Here is a 19049-nt window from a genome sequence, read left to right on the forward strand (position 1 = left end):
CTTTAGTAATGGGCTAGAATATGATTTCGCATATAGTTTAGTAAAATTTATTTATATCCGGGATGAGGAGGAGTAAGGTGAAGGAGGAGGGTGTTGTCTTTTTATGGCATAACAATCTGTTGAGTTGCCCAAGAGAAATTGGATTAAGATGATCTTTATTGATCTCCGTTTTTGTATTGAGTAGGTAGGTACTTAATGGAATCTGTTGTACCAGAAGCAGGCTAACATTTAAAGCATTTGCATACATCGATAGAGTAGAATCGTTTCGAGAATAAATTATGAATACAATTTCTAAGAAAAACTTCAACTCAAGAGAATGATTGAGAGGATAACAACAACAAGGCCTGGCCTTAAACCAAAATAAAATGTTTTACAATTTAACAACTAAGGGACTAGTTAAAAATTCCATTCGTTTTAAAAATTCGTAAAATATGCTCCAAGAAAGATACTTAAAATGTAAATACATGCATACATACATACTCTTCACATCGATGTAGTCAATTTTCATTAATGATGATTTTATAAGCAACAATTTGCTTATAACTTTATGCGTTGTCTGTACTTTGATTTGATTCGATTCGCTTAAATATTCAATTAAAAATTATATAACAACACACGCATACATATCGGTATTAGGTATTAGTCGTATGTATATAGTATATAGAGTAAATGTGGATTAGCCAATAGATTATAGATCTCCATGAATGTGGGATATGATTTTTGCATTGCTTTGTATTTTAATTTGAATTTTTATTTAAATTCAATTCTTTGTTTTATCGTATATGAAATATGCAGCATTCAACATCGATAAAATTGTTTAATAAGCCAATATATTTTTAAATTTGTTTGTGATTCTCAATTGTTTTGTTTTTTTTCTTATCTTTTTTTAAAAATTTGCTAAAACATTTTCATATATTTTGTTCGTTCTTTCTTTTTTTACTTTGTAAATGCAATTATTTTTATACGCTTGGTTTTTAGGGGAAAAAATTCAAAATGCATCTAATGATAATCTCCGATTGAAAGGAAAGAAGTTTGGGTTTTTCTTTTTCATTTTTTGTGGAAGTTTTGAAGCTCGAAAAAAGCCTTGTGTTCTGTTGTGCGTTTCTTTTAAATTGAAAAAATTGTGCCTTTTGTTAAGAGTCTTTTTGTTCTATTCGTTTTGTAGTTGTTCTTTGGCCATTTGAAAATGTTTCTTTTGGAAAAACATTTCGTATAAAATGCAAGAACTACGATCCGGAAGTTATGTAGTTTCCATCTTAGAAAAATTCCATCTAACTAGAGCTTGAACAGGGCCCCATAGTTGGTGAGGCAAAGTAGCTTGGAGCAGAGACTGCGACTGCGACTGTGTTTGGGATTGTGGCTGAGATTTAGATTGAGACTGCGACCTGGCCTGAGTGGTGCCGGTGCCGGTGCCGTTGGTTGTTTTGCTTGGGCTTGAACTGCGGCCAGGTCCTCGCCCTATTTCCCACCACAGTACTCGCCCAGCAGCATGCCATTATCCAGGAGCAGCGCTGGCGTGGCGGCAATCCCATCGCGCAGCGCCAACTGGTAGGCCACCTCGAAGGCTTGTCCCAGCGTCAGAATAATCTCACTTGCCAGATCCTGCGTGGCGAAATAAGTGAGATTTACCAAGGGATTACCTTAGAGATTCTGGTAGTTGATTTACTTACTGTGCTTTGGACCTGAAACACATGGCAGTAGTGCAGATCCTGCTCTTTGGTGATGTAGGCAAAGTGGCGCAGATCCTCCGAGTCCTGGCAGGCGCAGTTGATGTTCTGTATCTCATGCTCGCAGATGATGCGCTATGTGTGGCGGGTATTCTTATAGAGATAGTAAATATGGCTCAATCTCTGTGAGGGACTTACCTTGCTTCTCACATCGATGAACTCTACCCCGCGATGGCTGATGGCCAGCGAGAGTGGTGACCCCGATTTGCCTTCACCTTCGCTAGAGGCTTTCAGCTTTTGTATGGACTTCTTAGTGGACTCTGTGCCACGTAGTTCTTTCACAACCGTTGAGCCGAGGTACTGTAGGAATGTGTTTGTTTTTAGCTTTAGTTTCCTCTTACTAGAGATGTCTAGAGAGAAAACCTACCTGGACCTCGTAATTGATGTGCTCGTTTAGCAAAGTCTGGGCCGAGTGGCGCCATTCGGTGGTCCGGAGATTGGCTGGCAGACCCAGCAGCAGCTCTGAGGGTGCCCGTATGTGGAGTGGTGCAGTGGATGGCACCGCCTTCCTCGCCGGAGGAGCCGGTGGTGGTGGTGCAGGTCTTCAGTGGATGTAGATGATATAGATGAGAAATATTCATTTCAACTTTAGAAAGTTTTGCATTCTTACCGACTCTTGCGATAACCCGTTATGGAATTGCGATGCTGCACAGGATTGGGGGGTATCCTGGCTGCTACCGCCTCCTTGTTGCCATTGCCGTTCGTTGTCAGCTGATTGGTTTCGTTGTTTTCGCCCAGCGGCGTCTTCAGGGACGCCTTGGAGTCGCTGTCCCGCATCTGTCGGATGTATGCCAGGGACTGCAGGATGCGTCTGCGATGGCCCAGCTTGTTGATCTCCAGCACCGTCTGCAGCTCCACATCCCACACACCGCACACGCTCTCGATGGTGTTGTACAGATGTTTGCTATACGAGATCGATTGGATCGATTTTAATAGATAACTCTTAGGAGATGTATGCCAGCTTACTTGAAGAACTCTAGGTACTCGGGCAGGGCGATGCTGTGGAGCCACTGTTGGAGCGTGGCTACGCCCTGTTGCTTGTTCTCCTGCTGCGTTTTGATGGGGACCTGCGGCTGGAACTCGGCAGGCGGAAGGGTCTGGACAAAGCGCAGCAGCTTCGGTGCATCACGCTCGGGAATGTGCAACAAAGGAATATCCGGCTCCTCGAAGACATTGTGCTGTGTTGGGGCAGGTTGAAGATCAAGTACCCTAGACATATCTGAGCTGAAACTTACCACAAATTTGTAGCTATCATAGCCATTCTCGAAGAGCATCCTCTCCAGATGCAGCAGTCCCGCGGTGCGCAGACGCGTGGCCAATTCCCGACGCTCGTTGGGCACCTCCATGTCCTCGAAATCCAGCTCAATGTCGTGTGTGGGCGTGATGCTGGTGTTGAGGATGCCGCTGCCAAAGTTCTCAATAATCTCAGAGATCTTCTTGCGTGCCTCCTCCGCATTAAAGGGGCTGAGCAGATTGATCGAATTCCGTGTGGCAGCCGAGTGCCCGCTGCCCGGAGACTTGGCTGGGGATTTCCCAGCTGATTTTGTGGGCGATTTCGAGGGGGAACGGCGAGGTGCCAAGGGAGCAGCCGCTGCGTTTATTGCAGAGTTGCCATTGGCCTCCAGCGTTTGAGGTGACTGCTGTTGCTGCTGCGCCTGATTAGTGGGCGTGGTCGGGGGCTTGATGAACTTTCTCTCCGGAACAGCTGGCTTGGTGGGTAAGGGGGGACGCACACGGGGCATGGGCTTCTGCTGTTGCTGCTGCTGTGGTTTTCCCTCCTCTGGGACCTGCACGAGCACCTGCACCGTGGGTTGCAGCTCTCTGGGCTGTGACACGGAGCCCTTGAGCAAACCCGCGAAGGGCACATCACTCACAAACTCCTCCACATAGTCCGTGGAGTGGGACAGGCTGTGCTCCGAGGAGCAAGAGATGCTTGAACTCAAAGAGCCCGAGCTGGGGGCCGGACAGCGGGGCACCACCGTGACCGCATCGTCGTAGTCGTAGCCGGGCGTGCCCAGCGTGGGCAGTAGCTTCGATGGCGATGACCCCGTCTCGATCATCAGCTGCTGTGCCGCCTGCAACTGCAGCAGGGCCGAGCGACGCTTGTACTCCTGACTCAGCGGACGTATCCGTTCGTGGATGGTGCGCTCCGCCTGGCTGGAACTGGGCGGAGGATGATCTGGCGTCGGCGGCTGCTTGTAGTGGGTGGGACTGCTGGGTATCTGCTGCTTGGCCTCGCAGTTCTCATCGGCGGCATCACCACTCGACTTGCTGGCCACATTGGCGCTGTGGGAAATCGAACATATAGTATCTCTTTGATTTTCTATAAAGGCTGTCCCTTACCTGCCGTTACGATTCCGCTTGAGCTTCCGGTTCGGATTGTACGACTTGAGGGTGGCACTCTCGCAGGACTTGAGCAACTCCTTGGACAGCTTGGTGGCCGCACTTCGCGGCGCCGGAATAGGGCGTTTCATGGAGCTGGTCGCTGGCGACTCTCCGCTGGAATTCGGGACACTTGTCTCGCTGTTCAGCTCCGAACTGCTGCACTGTCGATCCAGCATGTCATCTGGAAGGTTATCTTTATAAGCTGTGCATCAGAAGAGCCCTAAATAGCTCTACTTACTGCTGGAACTGAGGCTCACTCCCCCGGCTATGGCGGAGCGTGTACTCTGTCTGGCACTGGCATAGAGTCGATCGCTTCGCTGTCTTTCCCTCAGCTGCGTCTCATCGAAGCTCATGCCACCGACGCTGCCATGGCTCTGATGCGAGTACGGACTGTCGGTGGGTGGCGGGCGGCGCAGATTCTGCTGCTGCTGTCCCTGGCTGGAGCAGGGGGAGCTGTAGCTGAACTGCTGGCCCGATCCCGCATGTGTGGGCGACACGGAGAGATTCCGACGGGGCGGCTTCTTTGGCGGGCCAGCCGGGGCAAAGGTGCTCATCTGGAGGGGCTGTCCACCAACGCCCCCGGTGGAGCAGCGGGATCGGGGTGAGACCGAAGCCGGCTCAAAGCTGCTCAGCGACGACGAAGGACTGACACTGTAGCCTCCGACCATTTCGCTATAGCAAAGAAATCAGAGAGAAATCAGAAAAGTTACTCCAAAACAAACCCATCTCACACTCACTTTTGGCTGTGCAGCGGCGAGTGCGCGTTGAGATCCTGGTAGAAACGATCCTCCGGTTGCAGGGCGCTGTCCAGGGACTTGCCTCCATTGTAGGGCCCCCCGCCATTGCCGGCACTCATCCGTTGCTTGCTGTAGACCGACTGCTGCATAGAGTGCGAGTGGTTCAGCAAGTGGTTGTTCGAGTTGAAGTGGTAGTGATTGCTGCTGTGCTGTGGCTGCTGCTGCTGCTGCTGCTGCTGCAGCTTCATTTGCTGGCCCCCCCGCCCTGAGAGGGGCGGCGGCCCCGCGTGCTGTCTGTAGATGACCTCATCGACCTCATCGGTGTCCATTTGGTTGCGAAAGTCTGCGTGGAAAGAAAGCAATTTTTTATTAAAAAAAAGAATCTCAAGATTTCATTTAACAAGGAAAAAGAAACTATTAATTAAATATTTTAATAATAAATATAATATTATTAACTAAATTTATCCAGAAAATTCATGTGTAACAGTACCAGGAATTTTACTTTAACAAAGATTAATAAGAAATAAAAAACAGGCTCTATACGGACTTACGGACAGAGGAATCGACTGAGTCTGGACTGGACACCGATTGTAAAACTTGTATTGGAACGACATGAAAACAAGCTGATCTGGCACCCAAGAGATTAATATACTTGAGGATCAAAGTGGCAAATGGACCGCGTCGCACTTATCTCTAAATGTGGTACGCTCCCACATGAATGGGGTCAACAATGTTTATGTGTCGCTCCGTTCAGATAAGTTTTTTTATTTTGCACTCAATAAGTACAAATGATTAATTAGCGGTTAGGTGAGCAGAAGATATATATCTAAAGGCTGATGTGTGGGTTGTTATACAAAGATTACTCATACGCACTGTTGATCACTGCCACTATGTGCTTGGTCACATGCGGCGGAAACTCGCGCAGGATGTCCAGGGCAGTGCGTCCTTCGTTGTCCGTGGCTGATAGATCGATGCCAGCCTTCAGTAGGGTCCTCACAACATTCTCCTTGCCGCATAGCGATGCCTCGTGCAAGGCCGTGCCCGAGGGCGTCAGCAGATTGACGCTCACGCCCGCCGCCAGCAGCACCTCCACGACGCTCTTGTGTCCGTTGCGACTCGCCAGATGAAGGCAGGTGTGTGGAAAGATTGTCCGACTGGGGGAGGCTGGCGACGAGGGCGACCGTGTACCCCTCTCCATGGCCGCCAGGTGGGCGATCAGCTCGGGATGGGCGCGGATCAGCATTTGGACCGCCTGCAGGCGACCGTATTGGGCGGCCAGATCTAGGGGGGTTTCTCCCCGAGAGTTGCGCATATTGGGATCCGCATCGTGGCCCAGGAGGAGGGCCAGGGCACCGGTATGTCCATGCTGGGCGGCGCAGTGCAGCGGCGTCTCGTGCTCAATGGTCTGCAGATTGGCAGTCGCCGGTCGATACGGATGGGTGAGGAGCAATTGCACAATGTCCGTCTCGCCGGCCCAGGCGGCCAGATGGAGGGGTGATGAGCCACGGGAATCTGGAAGATTGGGCGAGGCATCGTTGGCCAGCAGAAGCCTCACTATATCCTCGTGGCCATTGAGGCAGGCATGATGGAGCGCCGAGTAGCCTCCGCTGTCCTGGACATTTACGCCAGTGCCACGGCGTAGGCTGGCAAGGGGCCCGGCCCTCTTAGCCTTCTGTGTGAGGACCTTCTCGATGTGGCTGATGTTGCCGTTGCGCGCCGCCTCCAGGAACTCCTGATCCTTGCCCATTGTCGCTGGATGTGGGGAGAGGCTGTAAATGGATTCTCGTTAATGGACTTTCATACACTCTTAATCGCTGACAGGTTTCAAGGACCTGCCTTCGGCCTCCCCCTCTGCCCTGAGTTGTTGATTTGCTGCAAATGAATTATGACTGTCAAGTGTGCTTCATTAAAACGCCGTCGGCTTTGTGGCAGGCTACAAGCGGCAGGTCGCCTTTTCTCTAATGACTTTTTGCATGTCTTTCCATTTAAGCGGGCACTCCCGCCCATCCCTATCCAGCAGCCCCACAGCCAGCCCTCCACTCACTCAGGAGATGCCATTAAAAAAATTGCACAATGAGACACCAGAGTGGGGCTGGTGGCGGTCGCACAGCGAGTCACACAGGAGCCTTGCTCCTGATGAAGTGCTTTTCACGCGCTAGAATATCTTCGAGTATCTTTGATACTACGTACTACGTGACACAGTCGTGACAGGCACCATGGGAGTGAAATGCCGTTCTCAGACATCAAGTCTACGATATGACATTTTCGCAGTAATGTTTGAAGTTGATAGAGAAGAAAGAAGGGGATGGAATGTAGTGGAAATACCAGAAATTCTAGAGATTTTATGTTTATAGAGATAAAATATTTATGTTATGGTCTTTATGTAGATTTTATAAAAGAGTAACCACTGAATGGTTGAAGTAATGAAATTAAATGAAATGTTCACGTTCTATGATGGCAGCATCACATTGATGGGAAAAGATATTGGAAAATCCACAAGCTATAGAGAAAACTTCAGAAATATGTATGATTAAAGCTGATGAAATCATGCATACAAAAACATATGTGTAAATGTATGGTAAAGATATACTATTGCCGTTTTCCACACGATGTATGTGCTGCAACAGTGCCTAGCAAAGATAACACATATGTATTTATATTTCTACAGTCATCGTTGCGGTGCTTGTTGTTTTTCTGACTATACACAGATTTCTGATAATTTACATAAACCTGTCACACATTATATTTGGTTTTAAGTCACTCAATAATGCATCGGAAAAAAGCTGTAGCCAAATGGCAAAGTGTGAAATATAATAATATACAAAACAAACATTTTGCCTAAGATTCATTACACAGGGATCTGGGAAAATTCTACTATGAATAATGAAAGGTTGACCCATTGTGCGGTTATATGGTACTGGTATGGGGGGCTCCGACTCTGCAACATGATAACGCACGTGATGTGACCCTAAAAGCACGCTGTCCGTCGTCTCGTCTCCACGTGTCCTGTGGGGAGTCGTTTGCTGTTCTGTCGTGTCGTCTGTCCTGCCACTTTTCAATGCTTCAATGAGATAAATACTCGTACAAGGCTGCAACAGATAATCACCTGCTTACAGCACACACACACACATATGCCACCCTGCACTCTCACACACCTACACACACTCGCCCACACTCGCCCACACACGCACATAAACAACCACAAACATAGATACATCTATCATTTATCATACTATATACTATAAAATTCAACAAAAGGTAGGTTAGGCACATCCTGCAAAGGGACGGGGTACGAAGAGAGAGACCCAGAGAGAGAGAGAGAGAGAGAGTTGTATAGAGTGCGCCTGCTCTGCCGCGCCCACCACCGACTAAGCTTTGTGCTCCACTCCCCCATACTACTTTACTACCCCCCCCCGTGAGTCCTTTTGCACTCCTTTCCCCACTCCCCCTGGCTATTCATAATTTTTCACCAGCCAACTCTGAGGCGTGTCAGGAGCAGCAGCTGGAGGGATGAGGTCGGGGGCGTTACGGAGGATGCGTTTAGACCAGGCCAAAGAAAGGCAACGGAAATTGAGGCACATTATAACCAGCAGCTTGACACCAGAGCAACAACAGCAACAACGGCAAATGTCAATTGGCAGTAGTTTGCATACCCCCCCCACTCACCCACCATACACACACACACAGAGAGAGACCCCGAACATAATTGGGTCAAAGGATATTGACCCTAAGCAGCTATAAAGCTATAGACAGCCAGACAATGTAAATCCATATATTACTCGTATCTGCCAGATACTATTACTCCCGGGTGTAATCCAATGTGAAAACGTTGACAGTTTGTCTGTCAAATCATTTCCGGTGCTGCCTGTCCGACTGTCTGTTCATTCACTTGTGAAACTCGGAGAACACAGACACACTCACACACACACACACACACACACACACATTTGTTATTGGCATTTTCGGTTAGTGCACTTAAAAGGCGTGTACTACCATATACACACACGCACACTCACACACACTCTGCGATACAATCACAGCCACTTGGCAGATACATTTTTGCTGCCTTGCAAGACCAAACAATTTTCGCTTTTCTTTGATATCGTTGATTTCTTTTCCATCTACCTTTTTCGCTTAGTTTATTTGGGAAGTATTATTTCTATTTCTTTTGTGTGGGCGTGTGCTTTCGGAGACTTCCGTTTCGTGGGGCCGGACCGTCGTCGTGTGCTGCGGGGACTGACTTTTCACGTCTTGTTTAATTTAATAAATTTTGTCATTTGGTTTCGTTACGTTTCGTTTCACTTGGAATTCAATTAAATTCATTTGCTTGGTTTCATGCATGCTGCAGCATGCCCCGTGGTCGTCCAGCAAACATCTCTAGCACATTTTCCCATTTCACGAGAATGGATGGGTCTGGTCCGCCTCTCGATTCTCGGTTCACGATTCCGATTCTGATTCCGCCCTACGATACCAATTTCCGACTCCGTTCCGACTGCACAACTCTAGTCTGCGACAGCGACTGGGTCTCGGTCTGGGTCTGGGTCTGGCGTTAGTTCCGTAATAATTTCGCTCTCCGTGGCACTCCGCTCCGTAGTGCTCTGCTCCCCCTCTGCTTCTGCTTCAGCTTCAACTTCTGCCCCTGCCACTATGCGCCGTGCACTTTGGCTCTTGTGTGCAATGTATCCATCCCATTCGCTCGGTAGACGACACCAATGAAAGTTTTTCTTTTTATAATGCGAGTATGTAGTATTTCTCTGTATTTTTCTCTGTTTTGTTCATGGGAATACAATACATTTCGGTTATGGTTTGCCTTTTGCACCGCTCCGCGCTTTCACTCGATTGTTTCGCTTCTTGATGCGGGCGAAAGAGCGCGGGAAAGTATCCGGAGAGTGTGCTCAGAGTGAGTCGGAGAGCCAGAGAGAAATGGAGAAACACAGAGAGAGATAGTCAGAGAGTAGGAGTGAGTATGAGCGCTCTGAGAATAAATACGGTTTTGTTTGTGTTTATTTAGACGATAATATGCTTTTGTTTACGTATTTTGATGTGCAAAACTGACAGACGCACAGCAAAAGAGAGAGATAGACATGGAGAAAGCACAGCACGCACACACAGAGAGCGAGATAGAGAGAGAGAGAGAGAGATAGTGCGAGTGTAAGAATGTAAAAATAGTTGCAGCTTTTCTTCACATTTCTGTAATCATGCTGCTGGAGGAATGCAGTGCAGCAAAGGGAACAGAAAACGGCTTTTCTTCGCGTTGCCATGCATAAAAATAAATGTTCTATCTCTGGAATAAATTGTATTGGATTACCACAACGATCGATCGATCAGTTGATAAATGATCGGACAAAGAATGCCAGACGGTATGTGGTTTGTGGGAGTGAGAGGTGTTGAGTAAGTGCCGATCTGTTGTATATCACTGGCATAAATCTAGGGGAGTTGTTAGTTTATTATTGAAACTGTTAGAATGCGGGGAAATGCATGTTGTTGTGGCGGACACCCATGGCTATAGTTGAGAGAGAGTGTAGGAAATTTCCTCCCCGGAAAAAAACTGTGCAACAGTGAATGATAAGAGCTCTTATGGTGGATGATCGACTTTAAGAAATGGTTAGTGTCTTAAAATACTTACATCGTACGCAATAGCTTTTATTAGTAGAAAAAATATTAAAAAATAGTGTTTAGAAAACTTAAAAATTTATCTAAGATCTCTTAGAAATCTAGTTAATTACTATGAAAAATTATATGATTTATGCTTACATTAAGCATTTAAAAATTTGTACTAAAATATTTGTGCGGTTAAAAGAACTTTCACTATAGATATTTGAGAGATATATTTAATTTTGATAATCTGGACACAAGGTTGTCCAGCACTCGCCAAAACGGAAATGTTCAAAGTTTCTACATCGTGCGAGTGCCAAAAACATACCCGTCCACACATACACATATGTATACATATGTATATGAAGAGTGACCAAATCTAAGATCATAAAATGTTTTAAACTATAAAAGCAACAACAGTGAAAACAGTAAATACGAGTACTCTTGTAGTAAACAAAATATGAGTAACTTTTCTGCTGTGCTTCTCTTCTCCTTTCCCCTTCTTCGGCAGTGCAGCACTTGTTGTTGTTCTTTGCTTTATTTGCTGGCTCATTGAGCTTTCGTCTGCTTATCTTTCTCTCTCTCTGTCTGATTGTCACTCAACAGTGCTTACTCTCTCCCATGCTTTCGCTCTCTCCCTGGCATGCATTCTTGCTCTACCTCTCTCTTGGCATGACACATGCGCCGCCCAGAAAAACTTTCTTATCAGTGTGTTTGCTCTGGGCCAAACAAAGCTTTGCTTTGCTTTGCTTTGGTTTGGCTTGGTGGGAAGCTTTTCCTTTCGATCAGCTGTTTGATAAGAGCCGCCGCCGCTTAACCCTTGGTTGGCCCTGTGCCATGAGCTTTGGCCGTTGTGCAATGACATGGACATGGACATGAATTATGGTTCGCATGACTGGCAACGTGACTCACTTGGTCAACCTCAGTCGCAGTCGCAGTTGCAGTTCCAGCTTTGGCTACGTTTTGTGGGCGGACACATGCAGCGAGGCGCACTGTGGCTGTGTTGTGGCATGCCACATCTACACACACACACACACGCAAATAAACAAGCCCGCAAACAAATAAAACCGACAGACGGCCAACACCTACGACCCACCGCATGAGTTTTCATACTCAATTGCCGCAAATGCCACAAATATGTGTAATTGACTTGAAAATGCGGCAAGCAAATCAATCCGCACACAAGTCCACCCGCTGTCCAGCGTCCGTCCAGTGTCCGCTCTGTCCGTCCGACCTCAAGTGCAGCGCGTGAACTCATTCTCATTCGTCCGTCCGTCCATCCGTCCGTCCAACAGAGTGTGCGGCACGCTCCGTTCGCTCTCTGGCTAGAGCTCTGGCTAGAGCTCTGGCTCTGGCTCGTTCGCTTGCTGTGTGATTGATGAATGTTGCATACATATTTTGGACGCCGTTGGCTGCCACCATTGTGTGGCATTAATGAGACACTGGCCATTTGTTTTGCCATTTTTTTTGTTTTATTTTGTTTCCATTCCAGCTGTTTGCTGAAACCGAACCGACCTCTGGGTGCCTTACAAATTATGAATTGTTCGAATGCACCACCAATGCAGATTTCCCCCCCTTCCCCATATTCAATTGTGGAAGTCGTAAAATTTTATGGTTATTATAACACATCAATAGAGTGTGGATAGCAGTAATGCGCAGTGCAGCAATTGGGGGCGCATTATGTGGGCCCCACAAATATTTACCGGGATCTTGAGATTTAGTATCTCTTCAGAGTCGGAGTCTGGGCGAAGGAGAAGGAACAGATACGAGCACAAGCGCTAGCGGAACTGTTTATTACCATAAATAATTGTCAACGCCAGCCAAAGAAAACGTCAACTGATATACAGTCATGGCCTGCCCCGATCTTGCTTGAGTTTTGCTTTGGTTTTGGCTTGGTATTCATTTCAGTTTACAGCACACTTGAAAGGCTCCAAGCCGACGCCGCACCCTGACGTCATTTGCTGGTGGGTGCAGCAAGCAGCTAGCAGCAACATCGACAGCGGCAGCGGCAGCGGCACTCGCAACATCAGCCTCCAACAACTCCAACGAGTATACGGCTCTCAGTTGTGGCCCTGCATTGCATTGCTCATAATAAAGTCATTAGATTGTACCAGTATCGTACTCGTACTCTTTTGAGGCGTTAATAGTTTAGTTCCGCTGCATTGACTGCCACAAAGCACTTCCGCATAGAACAAATTGGATATGAATTGGGCATTAGCCATGCACTCATAAAGCGATTCGTTGCGGGAGGGATATCTAGGTGGAAAAAAACACATTAAATGAGCTAACATTTTCAAAAAGGTTTTATATTTTACCAGAAATCACAAATAAGTTGGAATAAATCAAAGTCGAGGAAAGCTTATCTTTTTAAGGGGGATCCTGTACCAGGGTACAACTATGCAAGTCTTACTTATAATTTTTGTTTTCCTGAATTTGACTTGGAAAGAGGCTAGTATATTTTATTTGTAACATTTCCAAATTAATCATGCGGCCATTCCGTTGTGTCTCGATGATTCGGCGGGTAGGGGTCCCTGTCTCTGACGTTTTTGATCTCGTTCTCATCGGTCACAAGGCATAGTTTCTCACACTCCTCAACAGAGCTGAAGCGATTGGTATTGCCAGCGCAGCCGCTGTAGAAAAACTCCACACAGACATTGTTCTCAAAATCGTAGCCAAAGACCTTTATGTTTTCCTCGCACCGGCCATAAACGGGTCGGAACAGGCAACTTTCTGTGGGTTAAAGCGTATCCATTGATGGTATCGGATGGTACTTAAAACCCTACCTTGCAGAATGGTGAAGTCTACAAACAATTTGGAATTGTCTTCGGCCATTCCCTGCTCTGGACATGCACTCAGAAGAGCCAAAAACGTTGCGTATATGAACATGGTTGAGGCTTTAATCTACTACTGATATTGAGCAATCGCTAGAGCTTTCCATTTGTAGCCACCTGAATTGGGTGGAAATATAACACGAACAACAGCTGGTGAATGATCTGCCATCTGCGGATTCCCTGAGCGTAATCTGAGACGATCAATATTGATATATCCAGACTATTTATTTACTGCAAATGTAGTGCTTTCCCCTGCGCTTCTTTTGATGGTAAACTAATTTCGTTCTCACAGAACGTCAGGCCCCGAAATGATGACAGGGCCCTGAACCGATTGAAGTGCAGCCTCAAATTGAAAGATTGAGTGCGCGCCCAGCCAGTCAGGCAGCCGGGCAGCCAGGCAGGCAGTCCGTCATCCTGGCTGTCCATCAGTGCAGGGGCCCAGGCTGTGTCAGTCACTTGTTGCAGACAAAATGTTGCTAACGATGCTGCTGCCTGCTGCCTGCTGCCTCTGGCTTTAGGTCTTGGCCTGGCTCTGGCTCTGCTCTTTGTGGCTATCTCGTGTCATTGTCGCACGACTCACGACGGTGATAAATAATCATCAGTCAGTCAGTCAGTGAGCGAGCCAGTCAAGTGCCTGCTGCCCCTCTATGCGCTTCTAATTAAGCTCTGTGCCAATTGCACGTACTTGTAATTGCATAAAGGGTAACGGCACTTGCTGCTCTGTCTGTGGCAGTTCCTGCCCCACTGCCCCCCTGTACACCGCTCCATGCAGCAGAGTCCGAGGCCAAACCCATGCCCATCGATTTGGGGTCTTACTTCTTCTTGTTATTATCGCCATCGCTGCTGTGGCTGTTTTTGGGTAGCTTGCCCCTGAGGCTCAACCTGAGCCCATGGACTGATAGCACAAGTTGGCAATGACATTTCAATGCATTTATGATGGTTATCTTGGCCAGCAGAAGCAGAAGTAGAAGCAGAAGCCATGGCTGCTATGCCAATTGTCAGAGTAAAAGAGAGAGAGAGAGAGAGAGAGAAGATAGAGAGCTGGAGCTCTCTTTCCCTGCACTGATTTAGATAAATTGCGCACGTTTTTTAAGGCAGGGCCTCAGCCTCGCCAGCCTCACCAGCCTCTCCTGCTGCTGCTGCTGTTGTTATCAAAACAACTTCATCAACGACTCATTGATCTTTTGGTCAGGTCGGGGCTTATTTCTTATATTTTGCTCTGGTCAGCGCTTAATTGGCCCAGTGATGGCCGTTTGATAGGCCCCATAAGCAGTTTTTAATTAGGACTGGACTGGCTAGCCCCCGAACAAAGGATGCCGACCAGCTGCAGGCCTGCTCAGAGCCCGGGAATCCACCACTCATAACTCAGTCAGTGGCTGGGGGGGGCAGGGGCCCCTTTGATTTATTTGGGGCATGGCCGAATTAGCATACAATTAGACCAAATGCTCCATGCGCAATGCCCAATGCGCCATGCGATCCGAGCCTTTGGTTTATGCAATTTATGAAATATTTATGCCCATGCTCCTCATAGAGATGTATATGCAAGTATCCCCGGCATTATGCAAATTGTTTGCGTTACAATGTAAGTCTGAATGCGCGCACGCGAGCATCCGTATTGATATTAGCCATAAACCAGCATTCGATGGCCACATAAATATATAGTTTTTCTTTTCGGCGTTTTTTTTCCTACGATTTTTCTATTATTATTATTTTTGTTGTTTTGTTTTGTTTTGTTTTGTTACTTTTTTTTGGAAAGTTTACTGCTACACAGCGGGCATTTTGGTGACCGTTAAATGCCATTAGCCAGACGATGGCCGAGCGGCATTGGCAGTGGCATTGTTGTTGGCCGCAAGCCGCAGAGGTAGCCGCCACAGCAGCAGAGGAAAATGAAGCAGGTGCGCAATTGTCAATTTTCCTGCTGCTTGCCAGGGATGGGGAGCAGGAGATGGAGATGGAAAATAGGCGCAACAAAGAAAACAATCAATGGGGAGGAAAAAACTCTGTGGATGGCCAGCCACAACGAAGATGCGATACGCTTAGCGATGCATCAGATGAAGTAATGATTAGAGTGGGCCTGACCATGGAAATAGTAGATACGAATATTATTCTTTTAATTAGCTTAAAACCTAAATTTTCTTGGTAAGGCAGGCTAGACAAATCCAACAAAATAACGAAGTTGTGCGTGTGGGCATGTCGCAACTGCGTGAATCTCAAAATGTAAATGAAAACCCTTAATTTCCACTCTCGTAGAAAATATATTGGTAATCCTAGGTATTAAAAATATTAAAATTACAATGTATTGTTTTCTCCTATATTAACAATTTTAAAATATATAAGTTAGTGATGGAGGAATGTTGAAGAAGCGAGTTTTTCTTTCATCTTAAACTATATCTCTCCTTTTCTTTTCCCTCTTGAGAATACTCTAAAGGAATACTGAATAAATATCCCCCAAGAAATCTGCAACCATTGTCAAAGCCGTACCCAAAAGATTTTTCCAATATTCTCAAGAGGTAAGTATACCAATAACCTCCACCAATAACCAACCAATTTATCAGGATTCTGTTTGGCTTAGCCAAATGTTGCGATACTCCTTTCAAAGCTTAGGGTATTTCTGCGGCTCGAGTTGTCTCTTTTTTATATATTTGCTGGCCAGTTTTTCTTTTATCAGTTGCATATCGGCTTGACATAGACATAGTAAGTAGCTTTTGTTGCTGTTTTTCTGCTGCTGCTGCTGCTTCTGCTGCTGCTGGATATTTCTCTGGATGCTGCTGCTGCTGGTGCGGCAGCCGGCTGTGATTATTATGATTGTCCAGTGAAGCATGGAGGATGGCTGTGTCTGTGGCTGTGGCAATGTCGATGGGGATGCCGGCTTTGGGGTATTGTCATGATTTATGGCCTTTTCCTAGAGGAGAAGAAGTGGCAGAGAGAGAGAGAGAGATTTTGGCGCTTGTTCTACGATCTGTAGTTCAGAGATATCTCTATATGTGGCTCATATATGTATCCCGTTCCCCTTTTCGATGCTGGCCAATAATAATAAAAAATAATAATAATTTGCTTGATTTATGATTTGGAGTTTGTGACATCAATTTGGCATGTGCTGCACAGATGCAGTATGCAGATTTTTGGAGGCACAATAAAGTAATCTGTTCGATGCTTTAGTTGGTAGCAAGCTCTCACCTATGTATCTCTGAGATCCCATGTATCCCATGTATACCCAAGCTGTCATTGATATAATTATGGACAAATTCTTTCATGGTAAGCAACAACAACAAAAAAACGCTAAACATTGCGCTTATTGTCTTTGTCAGCTTTCTATGTCAACATGACACTACTCGTATACCCTGCTGCGGATCTGTTGATTTCAGGGAGAGCCGAGAGCAAAAACCCATAATAATACTCGTATGCCATAAAAATATCAAATATAATTGCGTGTGTCGCGGCCACTTGAGAAGCTGTCGGGGGGCCTGACCGCTCTCTCGGACAATGCTCGTTATCGCAATGTCACCGATAAATTCCAATAGCCACAGACCGTAATTTATGTTGACGCAGGCCTATGACGCAAATCGCGAAATGCCAACATTTGATGGGGGGATGGGGATCTGAGAGACAAATCTATTCGGGTCTGGCCTGGGAGGAGACTGGAGCAGGTCCCTCTCTGAGGTTGGGCCACTAATTTCCGCTGGATGCTAATTAAAAATACCTTTGGCAACATGACTCCAAGCAATTTGCACTGCCATCTGGAACGGGGGGGGAGGGAGAGACAAGTGCTGAGGCCAGTTCTAGGAAGGCACATGCTCTGGAGCAGATCGAAGCAGACTAGACCCCGAAGCACACAGACCATTTCGTTATGGTTTAAATGAGCAATTTAACAAGCAGACAGCACTGGCTGGCTCTGCCACATAATGCGGCAAAATGCTGCTGCTCCATGTGGAGTAAGAGATCAAAGATAGAAATCTCGGCAAGAAGCGCGGCAGACAGTGGCAAGCAGGCAAAACACCGACGAGCACCGCTGGCGGCTCCATCGGTTAGGGTTATTGCTTGTTGTTGTCGTCGACTTAATAGCGGCGCTTGCTGCTGCTGCTTCTGCTGCCTCTGCTGCTGCCTTTGCTGTTGTTGCAGTTGCAGTTGCAGTTGCAGCTGTAGCAACTATTGCTGCCACTGCCACTGCCACTGCTGCACTTGAAATTGAATCTGAGGGAAAATCGTGCACATTCTGAGGCGACACCGAGATGCGGAAACGGCAGCACAACAAGCACAGAAGCCGTTAGTTAAACTGCTGCTCCAGCTCCTGCCGCCGGCGGCGTCCAGCGGCCAGCATCCGAGTGCAGCTGCATGGATCCCCCAGTCCAAGTCGCAGTCCCCGTCCCAGTCCCAGTTCCTGTCTCCCCAGCCAGTCTCCCTTCGTAACCCTGCCGCCTGTCATAAAACCTGGCCGGGATATTTTGAGGCATATTAATTATTTCTTTTTTTCGGCCTTTTGTTGTCGCTGCTGTTGTCGTAGTCGTCGATGTTGCTGCTGCCTGCTGCTGCTGCTGCTGATGCTGTTGTTCCCCCCAGTTGTTGGTGGTGTTGCCTCGTGAGGATGTGCTTGGGCAGGGCCTTGCAGCTGCCCGCCAGCGATTTTTTGACAGAGATTTTTTCGCTCGGCCACGGCCCGGATCGGGATCGTGGCCGGCCGCCATAGAGCAAAAAGCAGCAAAAGCACCAGCAATGAAATTTTTTCGTACATGTTATTGTCCATGTCCCCAGGTTCAGGTCCGCCGTTTGCTGTTGTAATACCCGGTATTCGTAGATCGCAAGAGGCATATTACTTTTAACAGAAGAATATTGAAGCGGTTCGAATATGGATCCTGCAGATATTGGGATTTGCAGCGAGTAATTGAAAGGACATCAAACTCTTCGTTGGGATTGCAAACCAATATTCTACAGCTATATTAACGGGTATCCCATAGTCGAAATGTCCACTGTATTGTTCCTACTTGTTATATTTGTGGCTCTGGCAAAAGGCACAGCCAAAGCCACCGCCACCCATGGCGGGTTCAATCGGGTTTCGTTACAGTTTTACTATAAGCTCTACATTGTCTATCTGGTGCGGAGTAGGATAGCGGTACGGGTACGGGTATGGGTACGGGTATGGGTACGGGTATGGGTACGGGTATGGGCCCGGGGTACCGGGGTCTCTTAGCGTTTGGCATTTTCAATTTCATGTTTTGTGGCTGGCCAGTCGTTGCCGTTGCCTTTGCCGTTGCCTGGATTTCTTTGAAGCACGATAAGCATTTCTTTTGAATTCGCTTCGTTGAGGGCGTGTGCGAGCGACTGTGGCCAAAACGAAACAAAAACAAAAAAAAAAACGCAAAAAAAATCACAGTTACATCAAATTGTTAATTCGTTTCATTTTGCACTGTCTCTGCGATTCGGCAACTCTGCGAATCCGGCATCAGGCAATCCTCCGGCTACCGTTGCTCCGGGCCCAGGTCAAATTGAAATAGTGCAGAAAATCAATTGACAACGTTTTCTGTCGTTTTCGTTGTTGTTGTCGTTGTTGTTGTTGTTGTCGTTGTCGCTGTTCCTGTTGCTGCCGTTGTTTGGTTTTGGGCTATTTCCTCTACTTGTTGCCACCGAATTCGTTCTGGCCTGGATTAAAAAAAAAGAAACAGAAGAACAACAAAAAAACCGAAAGCATTTCAATTGTCACATTAACGATGGTCGATCTATTAGCCAGCCCCTGACACGATGCCTGTCTGGACGGGTTGTCGATCTATTTATAAAGCGGA

The 19049-nt window shown here is 46.9% G+C and overlaps 2 protein-coding genes across 3 annotated transcripts; both read right to left on the reverse strand.

Moving 5' to 3' along the window:
* Positions 1-138: 138 nt before the first annotated feature.
* LOC108157476 (ankyrin repeat and SAM domain-containing protein 1A) lies at positions 139-9652 on the reverse strand. Of its 2 annotated transcripts, none has more exons than XM_033389564.1 (12): positions 9065-9652; positions 5723-6618; positions 4850-5192; positions 4351-4784; positions 4071-4293; positions 2963-4013; positions 2694-2905; positions 2338-2631; positions 2095-2269; positions 1866-2027; positions 1671-1802; positions 139-1602 (listed from the first exon to the last, which is right to left on the reverse strand). In XM_033389564.1, exons 2-12 carry the CDS (start codon positions 6594-6596, stop codon positions 1459-1461), a joined length of 4044 nt encoding a protein of 1347 aa, XP_033245455.1. In that variant the 5' UTR covers positions 6597-6618; positions 9065-9652; the 3' UTR covers positions 139-1458. The 2 variants fall into 2 exon arrangements, with proteins under 2 accessions (XP_033245455.1, XP_017145046.1); XM_017289557.2 differs by having other exon boundaries at positions 8975-9652.
* A 3224-nt stretch (positions 9653-12876) lies between these two features.
* On the reverse strand, positions 12877-13415 carry LOC108154038 (U-actitoxin-Avd3f). The gene is made up of 2 exons (XM_017284131.2): positions 13228-13415; positions 12877-13174 (listed from the first exon to the last, which is right to left on the reverse strand). The coding sequence occupies exons 1-2, from the start codon at positions 13328-13330 to the stop codon at positions 12924-12926; spliced, it is 354 nt and encodes a 117-aa protein (XP_017139620.1). The 5' UTR covers positions 13331-13415; the 3' UTR covers positions 12877-12923.
* Between the last annotated feature and the right edge of the window lie 5634 nt (positions 13416-19049).

The sequence above is a fragment of the Drosophila miranda genome, chromosome 2 (genome assembly GCF_003369915.1).
Source record: "Drosophila miranda strain MSH22 chromosome 2, D.miranda_PacBio2.1, whole genome shotgun sequence".
Taxonomy (NCBI): domain Eukaryota; kingdom Metazoa; phylum Arthropoda; class Insecta; order Diptera; family Drosophilidae; genus Drosophila; species Drosophila miranda.